The sequence below is a fragment of the Astyanax mexicanus genome, chromosome 14 (assembly GCF_023375975.1).
Source record: "Astyanax mexicanus isolate ESR-SI-001 chromosome 14, AstMex3_surface, whole genome shotgun sequence".
NCBI lineage: Eukaryota > Metazoa > Chordata > Actinopteri > Characiformes > Acestrorhamphidae > Astyanax > Astyanax mexicanus.
In genome coordinates, this window is record NC_064421.1 from 2876353 (window position 1) to 2899942 (window position 23590).

Consider the following 23590-nt stretch of genomic DNA (forward strand, 5'->3'; position numbering starts at 1 on the left):
GAATGTACAGAACCCAACTAACAAAAAAAAATCCTGGATGTAAAATTACATTAATTTTAGATAAAGATTCCTCCATCTCTCATTCAGTTGAATGGAAATAGGCGGGGTTAAAAGTTGTACTGGAGCCAGCCACCAGAGGGCGCACTTTTCAACCCCTAAAAGAGAGATAAAAGCACCTAAATGCTTTTTCACAGAGTATTTTGGTATGTTTAATACTTTTAAGTTACTACACATTTTTATGTGTTCCTTCATAGTCTGGATCACTATTCATTGACTATGTATGAAATAAAATAAAAAAAAACACTTAATAAGAAGGTGTGTCCATGTTTTTATTTGAACTTTTATTTTGAAAATCATTTCCACGCCGACCGGAAGTTGGCTCTTGTTAGTGAATGTACTGTGTCAGTGCTGGATCTGGAGCAGCTCGTGCTGAGTATAAATATTAAATCACTGTTTTGAATTAAATCTGTGACTTTTTGTGAAGCAGCAGAATGTTCCGCAGGAAGCTCACGGCTTTAGACTATCATAATCCTGAGGGGTTTGACTGTAAAGGTGAGTCTTTTATTTCTATAATAAAAGCAGGGAACCGAGCCAGGAACGTGGAGACAGAGCTCAGAAATTACAAAATATAAAATAAAAAAATAGGGTTTATAAAAAACTGTCCAATTAGATAATATCCTATTATCCTGTTTTATTAATAAAAATATATTAATTTTAGGTTAAGCTATACATGTAGTGTGATTAGTTTTGTTGTCTGGGGTTAGGGCTGTATCTGGTATTGTAGGCCAGACAGACAGATATATAAAAATAACCTCACTGTATTAATATTATAGATATAGTTCTGGAAAACTATGCTTTGCTATTTATAGGTTTATGTTTGAGTAAAATGAACATTGTTGTTTTATTCTATAAACTACAGACAACATTTCTCCCAAATTCCAAATAAAAATATTGTCATTTAGAGCATTTATTTACAGAAAATGAGAAATGGCTGAAATAACAAACAAAAAAAGATGGAGAGCTTTCAGACCTCAAATAATGCAAAGAAAACAAGTTCATATTCATAATCCTGTTTTTAATCACATTTTTCATGCATCTTTGCATCATGTTCTCCTCCACCAGTTTTACACACTGCTTTTGGGTAACTTTATGCCTTTACTCCTGGTGCACAAATTCAATAAAATTTGGCAAAATCAAAGAAACTAAACTCCAGAGTGTGTGTATATATATATTGCTGTATAACTACCAGAGCAATCATACTGTACCAGTCTAAAGTATTTTTGTTTACTGAATAATTATGTGTTCCTTTATAGCTTTAATACAGTTTTTAAAAATTAAGAAAGATGTCAGACTTTTATTAATTTAAGAAAGTAAGAAAACACACTGAATGAGAGGTGGTGTGTACAAACGTTTCACCGTTACTGTGTAAAACATTGTTATTTATATTCATACAGTTAATTATTTAATGTGTGCTTTATTAATTTACCAGTTTGCTTACTTGTTGTTGGTTTTTCTCGTTTTCTCCAGATGAAACTGAGTTCAGGAATTTCATTGTTTGGCTGGAGGATCAGAAAATCAGACATTATAAAATCGAGGATCGCGGAAACCTGAGAAACATCCCGAGCTCTGAGTGGCCCAAGTACTATGAAAAGGTTATTTTTAAAGTCATACTTGAGTAAAAGTTTTTTTTCCTTTGTGCAAAATTTTAACAATAAATTAACAATATAAAGAGTAACTGGCGGATTAAAATAAATATCATAAAGTATAAAAAAAAAAAAGTAAATATATATAAATGCCAGTAATTGATTGAATGAAATTTAGTACGTACATGCACATCTTTGAGGTAATTCCTGTCGTTGCCTCACAATATAAAACAGTGATGTGGGTTGTTAATATTGTATTAATGGAAATGCAGCACTAAATAAATCAGGATGTCTAACAGCTTTATTTTAATCTTTAATATGTTTATTTTTCTGCAGTATCTGCAGGACGTGAACTGTCCCTTCAGTGCCCCGGAGAGGCAGGAGGCAGTGGACTGGTTGCTGGGTCTGGCTGTTCGGTTTGAATATGGTGATAACGGTACGAATCTCTAATAACGTGCTTTTTATTATTTTATTTTATTTATTATCATCACCAATCACCAATCATTCAACAGACACCTTCTAACCGCCTGTGCACAGATAGCCAGACAAATGGATTTATATTTAAACAAACAGACAGACAGCTGGGCAGACAGATTGTTAAACAGACACACAGTTTGTCAGATTGCTGGGTAGACAGACAGTTTGCTAGACAGACAGATAGGTGTCTTAAATGAATGCTACACACACAGTCAGTCAGTTTTACTGGATAAATAGTTTAATAGTAAGACAGACAGAAAAAAATGCAAGATAGTTAGTTAGACAGACAGAAAGACAAAATGCTAAATAGCCAAACAGACAAATTACTAGAGAGTAAGACAGACAGACAGAGAGATGAAATTCTAGATAGTCAGACAGCTAACAAGACAAATTACTAGACAGCCAGACAGACAAATACTAGATAGTCAGCCAATGAAACGACATGCTAGATAGTGAGACACACAGATTAATTGCTAGATGGACAGACAGGCAGACACATTACTAAATAGATAGACAGACAGATAAATTTCTAGATCGACCGACAGGCAGACAAATTGCTAGATAGTCAGAAAGGCAGACAAATTGCTTGATAGATAGACAGACAGACAGACAAACAAATTTCTAGATAGACAGACAGACATGCAGACAAATTGCTAGATAGTCAGACAGACAAATTGCTAGATAGTCAGACAGACAGACAGACAAATTGCTAGATAGTCAGACAGACAGACAAATTGCTAGATAGTCAGACAGACAGACAGACAAATTGCTAGATAGTCAGACAGTAAGATGAAATGCTAGATAGTCAGACAGACAGACAGACAGAAAGGCAACATGCTAGATAGTGAGACACAGATAAATTGCTAGACAGACAATTAGTTACATGGAAAGGTGATTTGGTCTGTTTGTCTGTGTGTCAGAGAATCACCATAAATATGAATTATGGTGAAAACGTCTTTAAACATTGTGTAATGTTTTTACTCACTGTCCTTCTGAAAGCACCATTGTTTGTATATAACATTTTTAGAATGTAATAAAATTGTGATCTCAGTTTACACAAATTCAGAGCTTTTATTTTATTTAAATGGATGTAAATGTATTTCAGAGAGTTTGAAACTAAATAGAGCTGAATGGCTCTGGCTTTGCATTAGCTTGCAAAATCTATAGTAGTGAGGACTGAGAAGACATTGATTGGTTGGATCACTAGATGGCAGTGTTGTTTTAGATATTGAGTCCCATGACTTTTGCCATGTCCCATTGAAGCTGAATGATGCACTGATGAGCTGTGGGATATGTGGGCGGGGTCTCCTGCTTGAATGTGGATGTGATTTATATTATATACACACACATGACAACTTTTATATATTGTATTTATTACCTATATTACACAATTCTCAGTGCAGGGTCTCAGATTGAGACCACAAATTATATATTCTATACTGTATATTTTGTAGGGCTATAAATAGTAACACATTAAAACATGCAATTGATCTGGAAACTTTAATCTGTTACCCTCAGCACATATAATATATTCTGTTATTAAAATTATCCTGAGATGATGTAATAGAATGAAAAGGATTTAGTCTGTCTCCCTCCTAAACATAGAGGGAAATACCTGCATTTCAATCATTAATAGCTAGGACATTATCCACTTATCGTACAATAAATGGACCTGACCTCAATAATATTTGATAATCATGATATCATCCACTGTGTTTATTTAATATTTTGTTCACATATATAACAGAGAACAGTATTTTAGCCAGTCATATTAAATGACCTACTGCAACTCCATACGCACAGTGTGAACTGCAGTGGGTAAAGAAAAGAGTTTACATTTTCCAAACTATGATTGTTTAATATTTTGTTGTATTTAAAATGATATAATTGCTTTGTTATTCTATGTTATTATCATTAATTCAGTGAAGTTGGTCTAAAATGTCGTTTAAATGACAATAATATCGTTTATCGCAATAATTTCTGGGATGATATATCGTCCACAAAAAATGCTATTGGGAGAGGCCTATTGATATCATATAAAAATTAATCACAGAACATTATGATTAATAAAAACACTTTTTTTTAAGTGATTAACACCACTAAATATAATATACCCTTAAAATATAATATAATACCCTTGAATAATTAAGGGAATTAGTACATGCTGTGTTTCTAGCCGCGCAAGGTGTACATTTCCCGCTGTTACGACAGCAAAGAAACATGGAAAAATGTTTAACCACAGAATCACAGAATTGGAATTTGTTTTAATTGACAGAGATTGACACCTCTAATAATTTTTACTATATATTGTATGTACTTGGGTTAGGTTTAGATTACACTGTATTTATCGCTGTGGTCTTTTTAATGACCTTAAAGGAATGTTATTTTAACTCGCTGTGTTTCTGTCTGTCTCTCTGTCTGTCTGTCTGCAGTGGAGAAATACAGAAACTACACACCTGCATCAGAGGCCACTAATACCCCCCTCATGAACCTGGACAGTGAGTTTTACCCTGTGTTTACCTTCCTCTAATCACCGTCCGGCTCTTTCTTCTGAAGTTACCCTGTTTTACTGGAGTGAAATGAGGCGTGTTCTCAAGCAGGGTCTCTTTTTTAGGGCTGTTTAAACAGCTTAAATTGTACCAGTCAAAAGTTTAGACACACCTTCTCATTCAAATCTTTTTTTTTATTTAAAAAAAAAAACATAAGGAATCATGTAGTAACTTAAAATTACTGTTAAACAAACCAAAATACTTTGTTTAGAAGCTTTTAGGTGAGGCTTTGTTTAGAAGCTTTTAGCTGAGGCGGACCTGATGAGAGCCAGTTTCATCATTATAATCATTGTAACATTTTTGATGGTCTTTGTTGTGACTGCACTTGAGGATACTTTCAAACCAAAATTCTTCTTTTCAGATTTACTGTATTTTTTTCTTTACTTAGTGGAGTATTTTTTGCTAAAATTCTATAACCTACGGTTTTAGGTTATTAGATCAGGACCCACTTTTATAGAATACAAATCCAACAAATTTATATGTAAAAAGAAATAGCCTTCAAAAACCCATTTAAACATAGTGTATGCATGCAAAGTAAGTTTAAGAGCATTTTTTAAAAGAAAATAAGAAGGAACATTTATTAAAAAAAACTACACGTATAAAAGGTACTATAATTAAATTAAATGTTAAAACTGCATAAAATGAATAAGATATTTAACTTTTCTGCATTCAGAGTTCATTAGTAAGAAACTCTTACTAAAAAAGTCTTTTTTTCCCAAAATATACATGACAAGTACAGAATCAGATGAGCACTAATGACATATTTAATAAAATGATTTAAAAAAACAAATATATATATATATATATAGGGTCCCAAACCACAAGTTAAAAACTTTACAACTGATGCTCTCAAAACACAGTAAGAGGCAAGAAATTCAAGTAATTAACTCTTGATGAGTTCAGCACAGCTGTTAACTGAAAGCCTGAACTCCAGATGACTCTACCTCATAAAACTGACTGAGAAAATGACAAAAGTAAGAGGAGCTACTTTGAAGAATGTAAAATATAAAACATATTCTGATTTGTTTAACACTTTTTTTTGTTTAGTAAAGAATTCCATATGTTTTTCTTCATGGTTTGGATGAGTTTAGTATTAATCTACAATATAGAACATTTGAAAATAATGAAAAAACACTGAATTTAAGGTGTAACTATAATGTTTTTGTTTCCTTCAGGCAACAATCCTGATTTTAAGGCTGGAGTCATGGCCCTCGCCAACCTGCTGAAGATCCAGAGGCATGATGACTACCTGGTGATGCTGAAGGTGAGTCAGATCCTCCTGTCTGAGTCTGACTAAACTAAACGTCTGATCTGATCTCACCTGTGTCTGTCTGATCATCCCTCAGGCCATCAGGATCCTCATCCAGGAGAGACTGACGCCTGAGGCTATCTCTAAAGCCAGCCAGGCCAAAGAGGTGAGATTTTTTTTATTATTGAAACATAGGAACTCTAAACTCTGTAAGGCTGTGTTCACATTACATTAAGCCACATTTGCTCAAATCAGATATTTTTTTGTCAGTTCACATTCACTGTAAATGTAAGTGATCTGTATCTGTGTGTAATGTGAACACAGAATCTGTTCCTGAAACACCGTCTCACATGCTGCACATTGATACCTGTATAAACGTCTCCTTCTTCACCAAAAACAAAAACCCTCATATTAGAGAGACGAGAGACTCGTAGCTTTATAAAGGGAGATGGATGAGTTTGTTAGCAGCTCATATGTGGAGCATCTTTTGCTGGAGTGGAGAAACAGGAAACAGCTGCTCTGAAGTTCATGCTCAGGTCAAAGAGGAGGTGAAAAAAGACCAGGCGGTTTGCTTTTGCTGTTTTTTCTTTTGCAGCTATAGCTGCACAGCTGCACCAAGAGACACAGTGTGGGTACGAGAGAGAAGCACATAGCACTAATGCTAATGCTAATGTGTAAAAGCAAAAAAAAAAAAAAAAAAAACAGTTTTGACCGTTCACATTCATGTCGCATGTTTATGGATCAGATATGTACCAGATTTAGGACCACATATGAAAGTGACTCAAATCTGATTTTTGAAAAAATCTGATTTGAGTCACTTCAGCCTGGTAATGTGAACGTAGCCTAAGACTCCCCCCCCCCCCCCCAAATTAGACCTACTAAAGTTGCTGCTTCATTACTCCGCATGGTGGCGCTATAATCAAATGAATAAAGTTAATAAAAATGAATAAATAATAAAGTAATGCTGTAATAATGTTCTTTCCTCCTCTTTTTTCTGCAGGGTTTACCAGTCGCGTTAGACAAGCACATCCTGGGCTTTGATACGGGAGGTATGTGCATTACTTTCACTCAGCACTCAGACTATTTTGGGATGATTCATGTGTGGGTATTCACAGACTACGGCCATATTTGGCTTTAATAATCCTGCGTTAGAAGTTCAGGCATGTTTAATATCTAATCATGCAGCCAGACTTCAGGACCAGGGCCTTAAATCCTGAGTGTGAAGTGATTTAAACCACCTAATTAAACAGATCTGCTCGTTTTCAGTCCTTTAGCCAGTAAAGGGGTGTGTTCTGATGCAGGATAGGCTCTGTATAAAGCTTAGAACAACAAAATATGGTATATAAGTATTATATGTTAAAAATATTTTAGTTCAAGTCATTTTGGATCATTTCAATTCGTCCATTTATAAAGATATTCTCGTACGATATTATTATTATTCATATTATTTTACCTGGATCAGGATTACAGTGAAACAGGAACACAGACATGACAAAAGTCATGGGATGGTTTGGGTATACATACTTACCCTATGTAAGATGTGAGGCGATATCTTGTGAGTGAGATAGAACACTGAACAGTGTGGAAAATTGACATGAATTATAAATTATGGGAGTTATAGAACTCTGGATTTGTCCACAGTGTGACGCGTGTTCAAGCAACACACCGTAGAAGTCTGATATTACCACCCACAGTGGACAGTGCAGTGGTACAGAGTGGTAATGATGCTAGTAATAAACTTCTACATCAGCATTTAGAAAGTCTTAACATGGTTAATGTCTGATCAGTCCAAAATAAATTGTTGCTGCCCTGGCATTATAGAATTCAGCTGTTTTACCAATCCATAAAATATCCAGACCAAAAATATAGAATTATTTAAATACATTTCATAAATTAGCAACAGAAAATCGGCATGCATATAAACTGCAAACTTAAAAAGTATACATAAAATACCCTTAAATTTCCACTAAACTTTAACATTAATAGCTGAAATTATTTCCTCTTGAAGTAATGAAACATACCTGCCCTGCTTAAAACTTAAAACTATAATAATTTCCTTACCTTTAAAAAACACTTTTATTGTAGTAATTTTCGCCTCTGCAGCGCCCTCTTAGGTTCAGCTGTGCTATAGGCGAGGCTGATGTTACCGTGTACTTTGATAAGCAGACACATTATTACAATATGCAAATCAGTCAATCAATAATCTAACAATAATCAGCCAATCAGCTCTCCCTCCTGCCCCACCCCTAAACCCATACATCACCCAGTGCCCCTCACAAAAACTACTAATAAAACTACTGCTTTCAGGACAAACTAGCTCTACTGTTACCACAATATGTGTGTAATATATAATAATTTAAATGGTATTTTAAATATTACCGTGTAAGCTATATTGTGGTGTATGGTAAACAATATGGCACACCTCTAGTCTATGTATACAGAGTTTGGACAATAAAACTGAAACACCTGTCGTCATTTTAGTGTGGGATTTTAGGTTTCATGGTTAAATTGGAGCAGTCTGGTGTTCAATCTTCATTAATTGCACATTGCACCAGTAAGAGCAGAGTGTGAAGGTTCAATTAGCAGGGTAAGAGCACAGTTCTGCTCTAAATATTACAATGCACACAACATTATGGGAGACATACCAGAGTTCAAAAGAGGACAAATTGTTGGTGCACGTCTTGCTGGAGCATCTGTGACCAAGACAGCAAGTCTTTGTGATGCATCAAGAGCCACAGTATCCAGGGTAATGTCAGCATAACAACCATGAAGGACCAACCACATCCAACAGGATTAACTGTGGACGCTGTAAAAGGAAGCTGTCTGAAAGGGATGTTCGGGTGCTAACCCGGATTGTATCCAAAAAACATAAAACCACGACTGATCAAATCACGCAGAATTCAATGTGCACCTCAACTCTCCTGTTTCCACCAGAACTGTCCGTCACCACAATCAATTATTGTGCTCTAAAACCAGGTGTTTCAGTTTCATTCTCCAACCCCTGTATAAGGTAGGTGTTTCTAATAAACTGGCCACTCAGTTAGGGATCACTGTGTTTCTGTTTCTCCTCAGATGCGACTCTGAACGAAGCGGCTCAGATCCTGCGGCTGCTGCATATCGAGGAGCTGCGGGATCTGCAGACGCGCATTAACGAGGCCATCGTCGCCGTGCAGGCCATCATCGCCGACCCCAAGACAGACCACCGGCTCGGGAAGGTGGGCAGATGATAGGCCTGCATCCCTGCCGGCCTAGAAGCTGTGTGTGTGTGTGTGTGTGTGTGTGTGTATGTTGGTGTGTTGGTGTGTGTGAATGTCTGTTTGGACAGAATAGAGATATGAATTTGAACCATTTTTTTCTGTTGTTTAAAAGGAATTGATTGATATGATATGTACCGGAAGTTATTTGATGTTTTTGGATTTGAGGAGAAAATTAAATTTCCAGTTAAGTTTTTTTTGTTCTAAACCTACATTAGAATACACTAAGGCTACGTTTGGTTCCCACAGCAGGTAAAAGTGTCTAAATCTGATCTCACCAAATCCTGTCTCTCTGTCTTTTTTTATTAATTTGACGCGCTAAAGAGCAGCAGCGCTTCAGGTGAAGTTTCAGTTTCATTTTCTCCAGCCTCACAGGAGCTATCAAGGAGTACCAGTTGTAAATAGTTCAAGTTATTCTGCACTGGATTCAATGTTAAGAAAAAATAAAAAAATAGTTTTTACATACAGTTTAACCTTTATTTGCATTTAGCCTCAAAAGAAAATTAAACTGATAAACGTTACACTGTCCAGCTGACGCTCCCAGCATTCCCAAATACAGCGCTTTTAGCCCATGCTCCCAACTATCAGGATTACAATGCGTATACACACAAAAATTCTATATTTCTACACCCATAGCCAATTAACAGGCCAGGATTTTTGTCAGTTGTCTTCCTGACGTTACACCTCTAAATCTTGAGGATTTCTATTTAAGCATTACATAAACAGCTTTCATGATTAATAAGAAACATTACTGAAAAACGTAATTGTAATAGAATCTATACAAAAAAAAAACATTTAAGTAAATCTGCTAATGTCAAAATATAATGGGTAAAATCATAAATTGGCTTATTCATGAACTTCATATTAAAATCAATATTTTCCTGAATACAAATCAATCAGTTTATTCCTCCAAACCTTTAGTTTTGTTATGTTTGTCTAGTTTTTACATCTTTATTTTCAAACCTGCAGAATTTGATTTGAAAAGTCGTTCTGTTACTGATCTGGAATTATTAATTTGTATTTATTTGTGTAAATAAGTTAATTTACTGCAGATTAAAAGGGTTTTGTATCACCTACACCTGTAGCCTGAATACAGGGCCAGGCATTTTGAGCTCTGCTAAATCATCATCCCATTTCTGAAACCTTTACTCACTGCTGTCGTCCATTTTTCTGTCTGTGGCGAATAATTTGCCCTTTTTACAGCGAGACTCAAATTAATTAAACTTGATTGATTGGCTCATTCATAGATCGTAAGATTCTGATGTGGATGAAAACGAAACCGAAACTTCCTGTGAAACCCTACTGTCTTATATTAGATACACAGCTCTAATGCTTTAGACAGATTAGATACTTTTCAGATACTTTAATATGGGTCAAATTAAAAAGCTAGTGTGAACAGCCTGAAATGAACATCAGATTTGGTTCCTTGTGTGAACATAGGCAAAGTGTGCCAAATCTGAATTGGAAAAATGTCAGATTCAGTGTGTTTTTGCTCTTTACATAGAAAAACAGATAATACACCTGTGCTAAATATGACTACAAAGATCAGATTTCTGCATTCTTCCCTGCTGTGCAAATTTAGCAATGTTTTGTAGTGTTTTCATGAGTAATTGCAAGAAAAAATTTCCTTTTTGGCCAGAAACCAAGCTGTTCTATCTTCCTTTCTGGTTCCAGTTTTGCTTTTTTGATCTAAAACAACGAGACAGAATGATTGGTCCGGTATGTGTGCATGTAAATAAAAGCCATTAAAGCTAAAGAGCCTGTGTGTTCTGGTGTGTATCCACAGGGACGGGCTAAATGCTAATACGCTAATGCTCCGGGAATAAGCAGTAATGGTTTAGCAGTAACTGGAGCTCTGGTCCGCTGGGGCCTCGCTCGCTCAGTGTTGCACAACATCCAGATCCAGCTGTGCCCAATAGCTTCGTTCAGTTCAGTTCGTTAAGTAAACATCCAGCTTTCATGCCAAGATGCTGGAGAAACATCTCGCTGCTTTCACCGAAAAAATATAATATGACTTATTGTAGAGTTTTAGCTGTTTTTTCTTTAACATTATGTGAATTAAATGAATTATTTAATGAGTTGACTTGTAGAAATGTGCAAAAATTACTTAGAATAAAATCTTTTTACATTGATTTTCATTACAGAAGATTTTCTTTCTTCTGTAAAAAGTTGCAGTTTGCAGATTTTTACGTTTTTTACATGACAGTAACCAGCAAACACATACTGTGAGATTTATTTTAGTGATCTGTAGGTGAGCAGTCAACCACACACCATGCAGCTTGATTTAGTCAGGCATGTCAGTGTGTTGTTGCTATCGTAACAACAGGAAAAGTACACCTAGCACAACTCAAAATGCACAAAAAGACACAAAATAATTATCTAAGTTAATAGTGGATGCTCATAGTGATTGCTCATCATTCCCTTTAAAGGAGATCTCTGGTGTAAAATGGACTTTTATTGTAGTAAAACATGATAAAAAGTTCTTACCTTTGATGAATAGCTCACCTCCGTTCTTCCACAGCATTCCGAGATCCCGCAATTTTATTCCGATTGTCCAAACACACTTTACATAGACTGGGTGATATGGGGCATATTTTTTTCCCCTGCAGATAAATCTCTTTTTACATCGTTATCCAGCTCAAAGTAGCTCCAACATAGCTTTATAAGTAGAATCTGGAGAGCCCTGGCATTTAAAACGAGGCATTAATAACTTAAAAAGTGCAGAAGAAGAGAAAAGAAGACACATTTTTCCCTTTCCAGGCTGCAACATTACGTGCTCGTCACTCAACTGAACATGACTTTAGTTTAAGAAAGCGGCGTCTGGAGATTTACCTATGCTCCAGGTTGTTAACAGTGTTTTTAATAAGCTTCTTGTGCACTTTTTAAGTTATTAATGTCTTGTTTTAAATGTCAGGACTCTCCAGATTCTTGTAAGGAGGTGTGGAGCAACTTTGAGCTGGATAATGGTGGAAAAAGCGATTTATCTTCAGGGGCAAGAATATGCCCCATTAAAACCCAGTCTAAAGCATGTTTGGACAAACGGAATAAAAGTATTCAATCTCAGAAAGCTGTGGAAGAACGGAGGTGTGCTATTCAACAAAAGGTTAATATTCTTTATTATGTTTTACTACAACTAAATCAATTTCACACTCGAGTTCTCCTTTAAGAGCCAGATGAGCTCTGACTTTGGCACGTTGGTGTCTTAACAGTGCAGTGATTTTGCGCTTTTCAGCAGAGGAAACTGACCTGCTAGTTCACACTAAATGTTGGTTTTGTTCAATGCAGTGTGTTCGTATGTGTAACAAGCAAGGGTGTATATGCATTGGCAACGCATCTGTGTTGACAATTTATCGCCAAGATAGCGATGAACGTCTGTCTGTTGGCGTCTGTCTAGGTTGTACGTATTCAGTCAGTGGAGCTCCTGTGTTTTCTGTTACCAAGATAAACAAGCAAAACTCCATAAATGTACCTGAACACACCTCATTTCCAGAACACCACGCCCATCAGTGTAGATATATTCAGAAGCTCTGCTGCTGTTTAAACCAGGCAGGTGGAAGGTATGAAAATAGACTAAATGTTAGAGGGTGTAAGATAGCAATGAACATCGATTTGCAGCAGCAGTTACATTCAGATTAAAGGAGCCTATTTCAAGCTCTTTTCTGACACTGAAGTCAGAATCATACGTATTATTTTATATATGTACACTGTTGTTGCTATATGGTCAAGTTAATTAATAATAATCTATATAGCTATGCCCATGACAGAAATAAATATATAGACGATAGAAAGTGTAGACAAATTGTGAATCACATTTTATTGTTATAAATATCACATCTTACAAAAAGATTAAAAAAGGACATGTGGTAAAAACAAAATCTTAAACAAACACATACAGTATTTAACTATATTCAAATGCACTTTCTTATGTCACTTTTTTTTTTAATAACCGTAGTGCACCGAGTACTCCAATACTGCACTGCTGTGTATCTCACACACACACAACACGCACGACGCGCTGCATACAGGTGATCATTTGGGGTTCTTTGGCTTTATTTTATAAAAACACGTATAAAAAATACAGTAGAAAGAAATGAGGTATAAAACAAATTTACAAAACTATTCTGAGTAAAAAAAAATAACACAAAACAAAATAAAAGTCACCATTCTTTGGCTTGTGTAAAGTGTGCAGTGGTGTGGATGACGGCGGCTGGCTGTGTGAACGTTTTCCTCCAGGGCCTCGTCGCCGCCACTGCTCTCTCCCTCAAACGTCCCCCGAAAATAGCACCATATGAGCCTGGCTCTGTTATTACTGCCTCCCTGCAACACATCACGCCACGTCAGGACCAACGCAACATCACAAACTGCTAAAAAACTGCTAAAACTATAGAGAATCATCAAAAAATAACTGGGGTCTTTAGAAAAACAAACAAAAAATTGAATAGTTTAAATTATCACATCAAAATAATAAAAATTACAATGAGAAAATGACCACATTTCACATTGCACCACTAATTTGGTAAATGTAAAACATACCAGAAATAAATAGTAACAATACATGCATTTTTTTTCCTTTAAAAGAACCAAACTACAGGTATTTAGTAGTGGCAAAGGTGTGAAATCTCCATTCTGTAGGTAGATGAATAGATACTCTCTGGTCTTTAGCTCTGGACTTTAGCTCTGGTCTTTAGCTCTGGCCTTTGGCTCTGGTCTTTAGCTCTCTGGTCTTAAGCTCTGTGGTCTTTAGCTCTGGTCTTTAGCTCTCATCTTTAGCTCTGATCTTTAGCTCTGATCTTTAGCTCTGGTCTTTAGCTCTCTGGTCTTTAGCTCTGGTCTTTAGCTCTCATCTTTAGCTCTGATCTTTAGCTCTGGTCTTTAGCTCTCTGGTCTTTAGCTCTGGTCTTTAGCTCTCATCTTTAGCTCTCATCTTTAGCTCTGGTCTTTAGCTCTCTGGTCTTTAGCTCTGGTCTTTAGCTCTGGTCTTTAGCTCTCTGGTCTTTAGCTGTCTGGTCTTTAGCTCTGATCTTTAGCTCTGATCTTTAGCTCTGGTCTTTAGCTCTGGTCTTTAGCTCTGATCTATAGCTCTGGTCATTAGCTCTGATCTTTAGCTCTGGTCTTTAGCTCTGGTCTTTAGCTCTGATCTTTAGCTCAGGGGTGCGTTTCCCAAAACGTTCTTAACGCTAAGTACTTCGTAACTTCGTACTTACGAACAATCTTAAAATTACGAGCGTTTCCCGAAAGCCTTCGTAACTAACGTAGTACTTAAACTCGTTCGTAACTTTACGAGTGGTCTGACCCACTCGTAAATAACTAAGTTCTTCTTAACGTGGAATCCACGTGCAGTTCTGACTCAAAAACGAAAGAGGCCGCTTTTGATCCTTAAAAAAATGCATTTAAAGATGCATTCAGCATACGTATTTATAAAAAAATAAACAATAAAAAAAAGACTAAATTCCAGACTATTTAAATTAATTTATTAACCTGCGCATATTTATTCATAGTATTTGGGTTTATTATATGGTTGAAATAATCGTATTCACGTGAAGAAAAAGTTACAATTACCTACAAATATAATTTTTATTCACACATATCACACACATATGGATTAAATTAACGGTTTTCCCCAGTCTGACAGTCGTAGTAGTAAACAAATAAGTAAATATATTTTATTTGGCTTTTTATATCATACAAAATTATACCTTTGTGGCTTAATAATGAAGAACTGTATATAAATCGGTGGTCTAGTTTTCATCTGGCTTTGCCTTAAACCTCACAGACACGGGGGCGGAGCCACCAAAGTGCTACTTAAAGGTCCTTCGTAAGTATGGAGACTTAAGAGTGGCTTCTGGAAACAGTCGGAAAAATGGCGTTCTTAAAGTTAAGTCGTTCTTAAAGTTGTTCTTAAATCCCTAAGAACAATCGCTATCGGGAAACGCACCCCTGGTCTTTAGTTTTGGTCTTTAGCTCTCTGGTCTTTAGCTCTGGTCTTTGGCTCTGTGGTCTTTAGCTCTGGTCTGTAACTCTCTAGTCTTTAGCTCTCTGGTCTTTAGCTCTGTGGTCTTTAGCTCTTGTCTGTAACCCTCTAGTCTTTAGCTCTCTGGTCTTTAGCTCTCTGGTCTTTAGCTCTTGTCTGTAACCCTCTAGTCTTTAGCTCTCTGGTCTTTGGCTCTGGTCTTTAGCTGTCTGGTCATTAGCTGTCTGGTCTTTAGCTCTGATCTTTAGCTCTGGTCTTTAGCTCTCGTCTTTAGCTCTCGTCTGTAGCTCCCTGGTCTTTAGTTCTCTGATCTTTAGCTCTGGTCTGTAGCTCTGGACAATAACTGATATTTAGCTTTGGTATTTAGCTCTGTACTATAACTCTGATCTTTAGCTCTCTGGTCTTTAGCTCTCTGGTCTTTAGCTCTCTGATCTTTAGCTCTGGCCTATAGCTCTGGTCTTTAGCTCTCTGGTCTTTAGCTCTAGTCTGAAGCTCGGGTCTTTAGCTCTCTGGTCTTTCAGCTCTCTGGTCTTTAGCTCTGGTCTGTATCTCTGTGGTCTGTAGCTCTCTGGTCTTTAGCTCCCTGGTCTGTAGCTCTCAGGTCTGTAGCTGTGTGAAATGCTTTGAACTCTTTGTGCAGAGCTCTGGTGTTTCGTCACCTCGCTCTGAAACACGGTGATTTGTCTGCAGGTGTTCTCTACTTTTAGTTGACAGCTTGTGCTTTTCCAGTCTGTTATTTTCACTCACTCTGTCACATTGAGCAGAGGTTCCTCCACGACCCCTCCACCCCCCCCCCCCCAACCCCAACGCTCTTATCCCTGCTCCAGCACTCCCAGTTCACCTCCAGAAGGGCTGAGGGGGGGCCTGCTAATGGGAGCAGGTGTGCTGGGAGCTGGAGAAGCTCTAAAATGAGCAGGAACCAGACTGGGAACCGGTGTCAGAGTCCTGCTTTGGAAGTTTGTACTTTAGAGTGGAGAGAGGTTGTAATTATCCTGCAGTGTTTAAGTGGTTTGGGTCGGAAAGAAATGCTTTATTTACTTTTTGCGGCTCCTCAGTAACTAAACCATTAAAATAGAACCACTTTTATACCGACGTGTCGCCAGCTCAGCTCAGGAGGCCAGGCCCGAGTTTAGCAGCTGTTTATTTTATGTTTATTTTATTTTAATGTGATATTTCCAACATGGCCTGAAGGTGTCAGTTCTAAGGACTTCATACTTAGATCCTTTTTCCACTATTTAACACATACAGGTGCATTTAAAAAATATAGAATATCATTGAAAAGTTACTTTATTTCAGTAAGTCATATATTATATAGATGTATTAAATACAGAGTGATCTATTTTAAGTGTTTCTTTTATTGTTGATGATTATGGGGCTTACAGCCAATGAAAACCCAAAAATCAGTGTCTCAGAAAATTTGAATATTATAATAAGTCCAGTTGGTACTTTTGGCAGTGTGGGCAGTGTGCCAAGTCCTGCTGGAAAATGAAATCTGCATCTTCATAAAAGTTGTCAGCAGAGTGTTAAAGTGCTGTAACTTCACACTAGACCTCGAGCAGTTTGGACTGTGTGTCTCTCCACTCTTCCTCCAGATTCTGATCCCCTGATTTACTTTAAATGAAATGTAAAATTTACTGATGATCAGTGATGGTTTAGAGAGTCATGTCTGTCATCTGCTGGTGTTGATCCACTGTGTTTTATTATCAAGTCTAAAGTCAGTGCAGTTTTGTTTTCCCACAAAATCTTACAGCACTTCATATCTTACAGCTTCCCTCTGCTGAAAACAACTTTTATGGAGACACAGATTTCATTTTCCAGTAGGACTTGGCACACTGCCCACACTGCCAAAAGTACCAGTTGGTCTTAAATACAGATTCATATATCAGATTCAAATTCATATAAACTTATTTAAATAGTCTTATTTGAAAGTACTTACTCTTATCTCCCTCATCCACTGACCTGCCACTGACTGTAGGTACAGATCCCTCCCTCAGAAGAAGTCTGCTGGCTAATCCTGCTCTGTGTACTGTCTGAGGTTCTCAACCAGCAGAACAAATTGCCGTTTCTTCAACTAGTTCTTCATCTAGTGGGTGGAGCTCTGGTGGGGGTTTTCACACCTTCCATCTTCGTCATTTAATAGCAATGGTGCTTGTAAATATATCTACTCTGATGGGTGTGGTGGTCTTGAAAAAGGTGTATTCAGGTATTTTTTTATGTATTGCTATCTTGGCAAAGGAAAAAGAAACAGGTGCTCCACTGACTGAAAAAACATATTTCTCTTAAAGGGAATAGCGTGAGATACACTGATTGGTTTATATTTTATGTTATGGCCAAAACACACCCATGATTAATTAGAATAATTAGTACATGCCTTTTGCCTATTTTGAGTTGTACAAGGTGTACTTTTGTTGGTGTACCAGTTGTTATGATAGCAAAGACACACTGACACACCCTAAATCAAGCTGCATGGTGCATGGTTGACGGATCACTTAAAGAACGCTAAATGTCCTAGTCTTAACGCTCTTGACACTCTTACTGGCCACTTTATCGGAAATGCTGTATAGCACCACTTTGCTGGTGTTCAAGAGACTGTGGCTTATTGACTGATCACCTCAAAGCTGCTCTTAGCTGGATATTTAAGTAAGAAATTATTCATAAACATTACGAAGCACAAAGCCATGCAAATGTTTGGACATTTTTGATTAATATACAGCTCTGGAAAAAAATAAGAGACCAACTTAGTTTCTGAATCAGTTTCTCTGATTTTGCTATTTATAGGTTTATGTTTGAGTAAAATGAACATTGTTGTTTTATTCTATAAACTACAGACAACATTTCTCCCAAATTCCAAATAAAAATATTCTCATTTAGAGCATTTATTTGCAGAAAATGAGAAATGGCTGAATAGTGGCCTCAATGCAAAGAAAACAGGTTCATAGTCATAAGGTTTTAAGAGATCAGAAATCAATATTTGGTGGAATAATCCTGGTTTTTAATCACAGTTTTTTTTCATGCATCTTAGCATCATGTTCTCCTCCACCAGTCTTACACACTGCTTTTGGATAACTTTATGCTGCTTTACTCCTGGTGCAAAACTATTCAAGCAGTTCAGTTTGGTGGTTTGATGGTTTGTGATCATCCATCTTCCTCTTGATTATATTCCAGAGGTTTTCAATTTGGTAAAATCAAAGAAACTCATCATTTTAGCTGATTTCTTATTTTTTTTCAGAGCTGTATATTAATGTGAAGAATAGTTAAGTGAGTAAAAGCTGCTGATCTTCTTCCACTGACCTGTTCCTCATATAATGAATTACACATTGCCAATGTGTTCATAATGTAGAAGTAGCGATGTCTGATCTCTGATTGGTTTACCTTATAAACAGCTGGTGGATGCGACGGTGATGCCGTACAGATGCGACCGCTGGTCAGGCAGGTACTCTTCTGTGGACTGAGGTGAGTCTCGACTTACAGAGAGCACTCCATCCCTGGAACAGATACCAGAAAAATACCATTAAAATACAGCACCATGGCTTTCAGTTAACAGCTGTGCTGAACTCATCAAGAGTTAATTACTTGAATTTTTTGTCTCCTAATGTGTTTGAGAGCATCAGTTGTAAAGAAAATAGTGAATATTTGAGAAATGTTCTAATCCAGATTATATTATGAGAAGCAAGAACTACTCAACTTAGTAACAAAAAATAATACTTTGAGATAAAATTATTCTTTAAGTGTATTTGCCACAAATACCATCAAAAACAGTACAATGGTGAAACTGGTTTGTTTAACACTTTTTAGTTACTACATGATTCCTTATGTGTTTCTTCATAATCTGGATTACTTCACTATTCATTTACTATGTAGGAAAAACACTAAATGAGAAGTTTTTTTTTTTTTTTTTTTATGAACAATCCGATCAAGAGCACAACATTATGTTACTTGCTGTAACTCTGGGAAGGAGAGTATGTATGTATGTTCTGTACATATGCAGTATTGACAATAAAACTACTTGACTTGATTTGACTAAATATAACAACATACATAAAAATACATATACATATGCATTCATAAAAATAAACCAAGACCTAGGGATCTGCAAATAATTACAGCCTTTGCAGCCTTTCTATTTGCTGATTCAAGTAGTTTGCATATAGAATTTGGACAGTGGGGTGCTGTTTTTAAAATTAAGCTAAAATTATAATTAGATTAATGATATAATGTTCTAATCTATATCGTGAGAAGCAAGAACTACTCAACTAAATAAAGAAAAATGACTTTAAGAAGACATAAAGGTAAGCCGATCTAAAAAAAAGTAGAATTTTAAGTGCAGTCACCACAAAGACCATCGCAAACGTTAAAATGATGGAACTGGCACTCATCAGGACTGGCTCATGAAAGGAAGAGCAAGATTTACCTCTGTTGCACAGATCTGTATCTGATATAATGCAGATATATCATATTATCTGTAGAATATTATATTGTATAGTTTTTGTTTGTTACACATGATATCGATATATGAGAGGCAAATATACTAAAGGTATATTTATTGAAACATAGGACCTCTAAACTCCCTAAGATTCGCCCCCTCCAGTTAGACCCACTAAAGTTACTGCTTCATTACTCCACATGGTGGCGCTATAATAAATCCAATATTTTTTTGGTTATTTGATAGTTTTTGGTCATTTAGGAGTATTATATTTTCTACAGTAACACAGACGCTGTGAAGTATTGTAAAGAATTGTCTTATAATTGTCAATATTGATATATTGAGTATTACAATCACAGTATTTGAGATAATTTCGTATGCCCTGTGATTCCCACACAGTTTTTTTTTATATTATTTTATTTCTAATTTTTCCTATTTTTCTCCCCAATTTACACGGCTAATTACCCAACCCACTCATTAGGACTCCCCCTATCACTAGTGATGCCCCAACACACCAGGAGGGTGAAGACTAACACATGCTTCCTCCGATACTCGGTTCCGATACATCAGCTCACAGACGCCCTGTGCTGTGGACATCACCCTTTAGTGATGTGGGGAAAGAGCACCATCTACTGTACCCACCCGGAGGGAGCAGGGCCAATTTTGCTCCCTCTGAGCGCCAGCAGCTTGATGGCAAAGCTGCATGAGCGGGATTCGAACCTGCAACCTCCCGCTCATAGTGGCAGCGCTTTAGACTGCTGGACCACTCTGCGCCCCCGTTGTCCAATAGTGTAACAGAATGCCCCTCTGCTCTAATTGCAATTGGACAGATTAGACTTTGGGCTTTAACTCATCTGATTGGGTGTGAGTGCTGGTGCTCGTACCTCCTCCAGTCTGTGTAGTAGTAGTGGTTGGAGAAGAACACCATGCTGAAGGGATAGTTCAGGTTACTCTGGAGGACCCGTCTGTCTGATCCGTCCGGCGCAACACACTCCAGACGCTTCGTTCCTGATCATCACACACACACAGATTACTTCCATTAGACATCTTTATCAGCATATTATAAATCTGTTTGGAAACATCACACTATAAAACACTCCAACAATCCATCCTGTCTTCTGTTGTTTAAATTTTATATATAATATATATGTTTGTTCAGGTATATACACAATTATTTGTTGATTTGATTAGTTATAGTTAAATTAGTTTTATTATTATTTATTTATTTATTTTCCCCCAATTTTATCCAATTTTTTTCCACATTTTATCTCACCAATTGCCTCTTACTCTACGCTGTATATCGGCCTTTACAAGTGATGCCTCAACACAAGGAGGGTGAAGACTAGCACACACCTCCTCCGATACATGTGAAGTCAGACTCCGCCCCTTTTTTTTAACTGCTTACCCAAGTAGCATCACAGCGAGCGCAACATCACCCTAGGAGTGATGAAGTGAAAGAGAGCCATCTACTGTACCCACCCAGAGAGAGCAAGGCCAACTGTGGGGCTCTCTCGGGGCTCCGGCAGCTGCATGACTGGGATTCAAACCAGCGATCTCCTGATCGTAGTGGCAGCGATCCTGCAGTGCTAGCTTGCTACAGGCTGGAAATACTCCCCTCTGAACGGTGTGAAAGAGCTAGGGCTTCACGCGGTTAGAGGTTAGCGGCTAATGCTAATGCTGCTGGAGAAACCTCACAAAAAAACTCCTGTATAACTCTGTACTTCAGCAGAGTGGCTTTACTGCTCCTTAATACCTGACTGGTAGAATTTATACATAAGAAGCAGTGTAGATTTTTGGGAAAATTAAATGATTTTTAAGTGCACCTTATATAATGTTCACAGTCTGTGTTTGCAGTAAAGGAGGTAGGGGGTTTTATCACTTTAACAGGGGAATATACTGTACCTGCATCAGCCCAACAGACTCGCCGGGCAGTGGAGTCATAGGTGAGGGCATTGGGCAGCCCGATACCCTCCCGGACCAGAACCCTCCTGTTGTGTCCGTCCACAGTGGAGCTCTCGATTTTGGGGGCTTCTCGGTTCCAGTCGGTCCAGAACAGAGTTCTGCAGAAAGGAAAAACACGGAGGATAAGAGCTTGTTACAAATACTGTACTCTACAGGGTAGCTGATCGGGTTTCTGGGTAATGTAGACCAGCGCCTCTCCCCTGCATGGCCTGGATTTAATCAGGATTATTCCTGTAATATCCAGAGCAGTGATTTGGTCTCTGTGGAAATGGGGAATGATAATAAATATTGCTTAAGTTTGGGAAACAGCACAGCCTGGAGCTGAGAGCGACACATGGAGTGAATTGAAAGACATAATACTACGAAGCTCTGGGTCGTTTTATGTGATTTTTTTGGTTTTTGGTATCTGCAGTGGACAAACATTAGTTGCAAAATGATTTTAGGAGCGTAAAAATGACACAACAACAGAAAACTCAAGTCTGAAAAGTCTGGAGTCCAAAAAATCCAGCCAGAGCCCGACCCGCCTCATAAACTGTCATTATGAGCCCGAGCCCGATATAAACTCTACATTTATTTAGGAAGTAGAGCATTAAAACATTAGTGAGTAGAGCTTTTTAAAAACATTTTCAGGCTGTTCGAATGAGTGAAATCTGTTCAGAAGGATGTTAATTAACATTGCCACACTGAAGAAGCATAGACCTGTTATTTCTCCTATCTCCGAAAGACCTAAACATCAGTAAATTAGGCTACAAGAATGGTGTCTGAATGACTTTCCTCTAATCTAATATTATTTAACATGGTTTAAGAATATAAAACACTTTCTAAACAAACTAACTGTTTTACACTGAGCTTAAAGACTTAGTCCAAAAACACACCAAAAAACAGCAATAAGGCTATGTACTGCACAATAATTAAATAATTAAACCCAAATACACCAAAAACAACAAATTTACAATGACTTTCCTCTACTCTAATATGTACCTTAATATAATTAACGATGTTTAAAGCTGATGTCCGTAAATTTTGTGATTTGGGGGATTTAGAGCCTCTCTGGTGAGAATGGGTAATTGCACCAAGCATGCGGAAGAATCATTTTAAACTGGGTGGGTGTGATGCGGTCTCCTTTCAGAGCGGATGAATCCCATTCCAGGTTATGTTCAGTCAGAGAGAGAGAGAGAGAGAGAGAGAGAGTCAGTCAGAAACTTCACTCCTTCGTTTCTTTGGTTTTACTATGAGTGAATGAGCTACTGAGCTCCGACTTTCCTCTTCTGAAGTCTCCACTGCTCCACCAGCCGTGGAGTGTTCAGTAAAACTGAGCCGGATCCTCTTTTAGAGGCTGTACGCGTGACATAAGTACCTGATGATACTTTTAAACTTCTTGAAATTCTTCTCATTTTGTCTTAAAGTCATTTTTTTCTTTCCTAAATTGAGTAGTTGTTGCTTCTCATAATCTGGATTAGAACATTATTCAATTATTCACTATTATTCACTATTTAGCTGATGCTCTCAAACACTTTATTAAGAGACAAGAAATTCAAGTAATTAACTCTTGATGAGTTCAGCACAGCTGTTAACTGAAAGCCTGAATTCCAGGAGACTCTACCTCATAAAGCTGACTGAGAAAATCCAGCAGAGATGTTCAAAACTGTCTAATCTAAGCTACTTTGAAGAATGTAAAATATAAAACATATTCTGGTTTGTTTAACACTTTTTTGTTTAGTAAATAAATCCACATGTTTTTCTTTATAATTTAGATGACTTTAGTAATAATCTACAATACAGAACATTTTAAAATAATGAAAATACACTGAATTTAAGGTGTGTCCAAATTTGGGGTGTGTTATTTTTTGTCAGTCATTTTTTTGTCAATTACAGTCACAGGTCAGTGAGCATCTGGAGAAGAGAGCAGCTCTCAGGCTGGAGTTAGATCTAATAGCAGCGCTGGATGATTGTGGGAATGATTGAGAATCGCTTTCATTCAGTCTGAGGTTTAAATATACAACCCTTACAGCAGACCTAAACTCAGATAGACCGTTCGTTAATACACACACACACACACACA

The 23590-nt window shown here is 37.1% G+C and overlaps 2 protein-coding genes across 38 annotated transcripts in view; one reads left to right on the forward strand and one right to left on the reverse strand.

The window, feature by feature from the left end:
• The first annotated feature begins 371 nt into the window (after window positions 1-371).
• Window positions 372-10928, forward strand: rtraf (RNA transcription, translation and transport factor). The gene is made up of 8 exons (XM_022673320.2): window positions 372-552; window positions 1528-1652; window positions 1980-2079; window positions 4553-4618; window positions 5845-5933; window positions 6016-6084; window positions 6919-6967; window positions 8991-10928. The coding sequence occupies exons 1-8, from the start codon at window positions 492-494 to the stop codon at window positions 9143-9145; spliced, it is 714 nt and encodes a 237-aa protein (XP_022529041.1). The 5' UTR covers window positions 372-491; the 3' UTR covers window positions 9146-10928.
• A 2033-nt stretch (window positions 10929-12961) lies between these two features.
• The window catches only part of nid2a (nidogen 2a (osteonidogen)), a 73768-nt gene continuing 63139 nt past the window's right edge, over window positions 12962-23590 (reverse strand). For all 37 annotated transcript variants that reach the window (XM_049463731.1, XM_049463725.1, XM_049463712.1 and 34 more), the window contains 4 exons: window positions 21469-21626; window positions 20451-20574; window positions 18516-18628; window positions 12962-13489 (listed from right to left, as the gene is read on the reverse strand). In XM_049463731.1, the coding sequence (XP_049319688.1) occupies window positions 18517-18628; window positions 20451-20574; window positions 21469-21626 (394 nt within the window). In that variant the 3' untranslated portion in view covers window positions 12962-13489; window position 18516. The remainder of the gene's footprint in view (window positions 13490-18515; window positions 18629-20450; window positions 20575-21468; window positions 21627-23590) is intronic.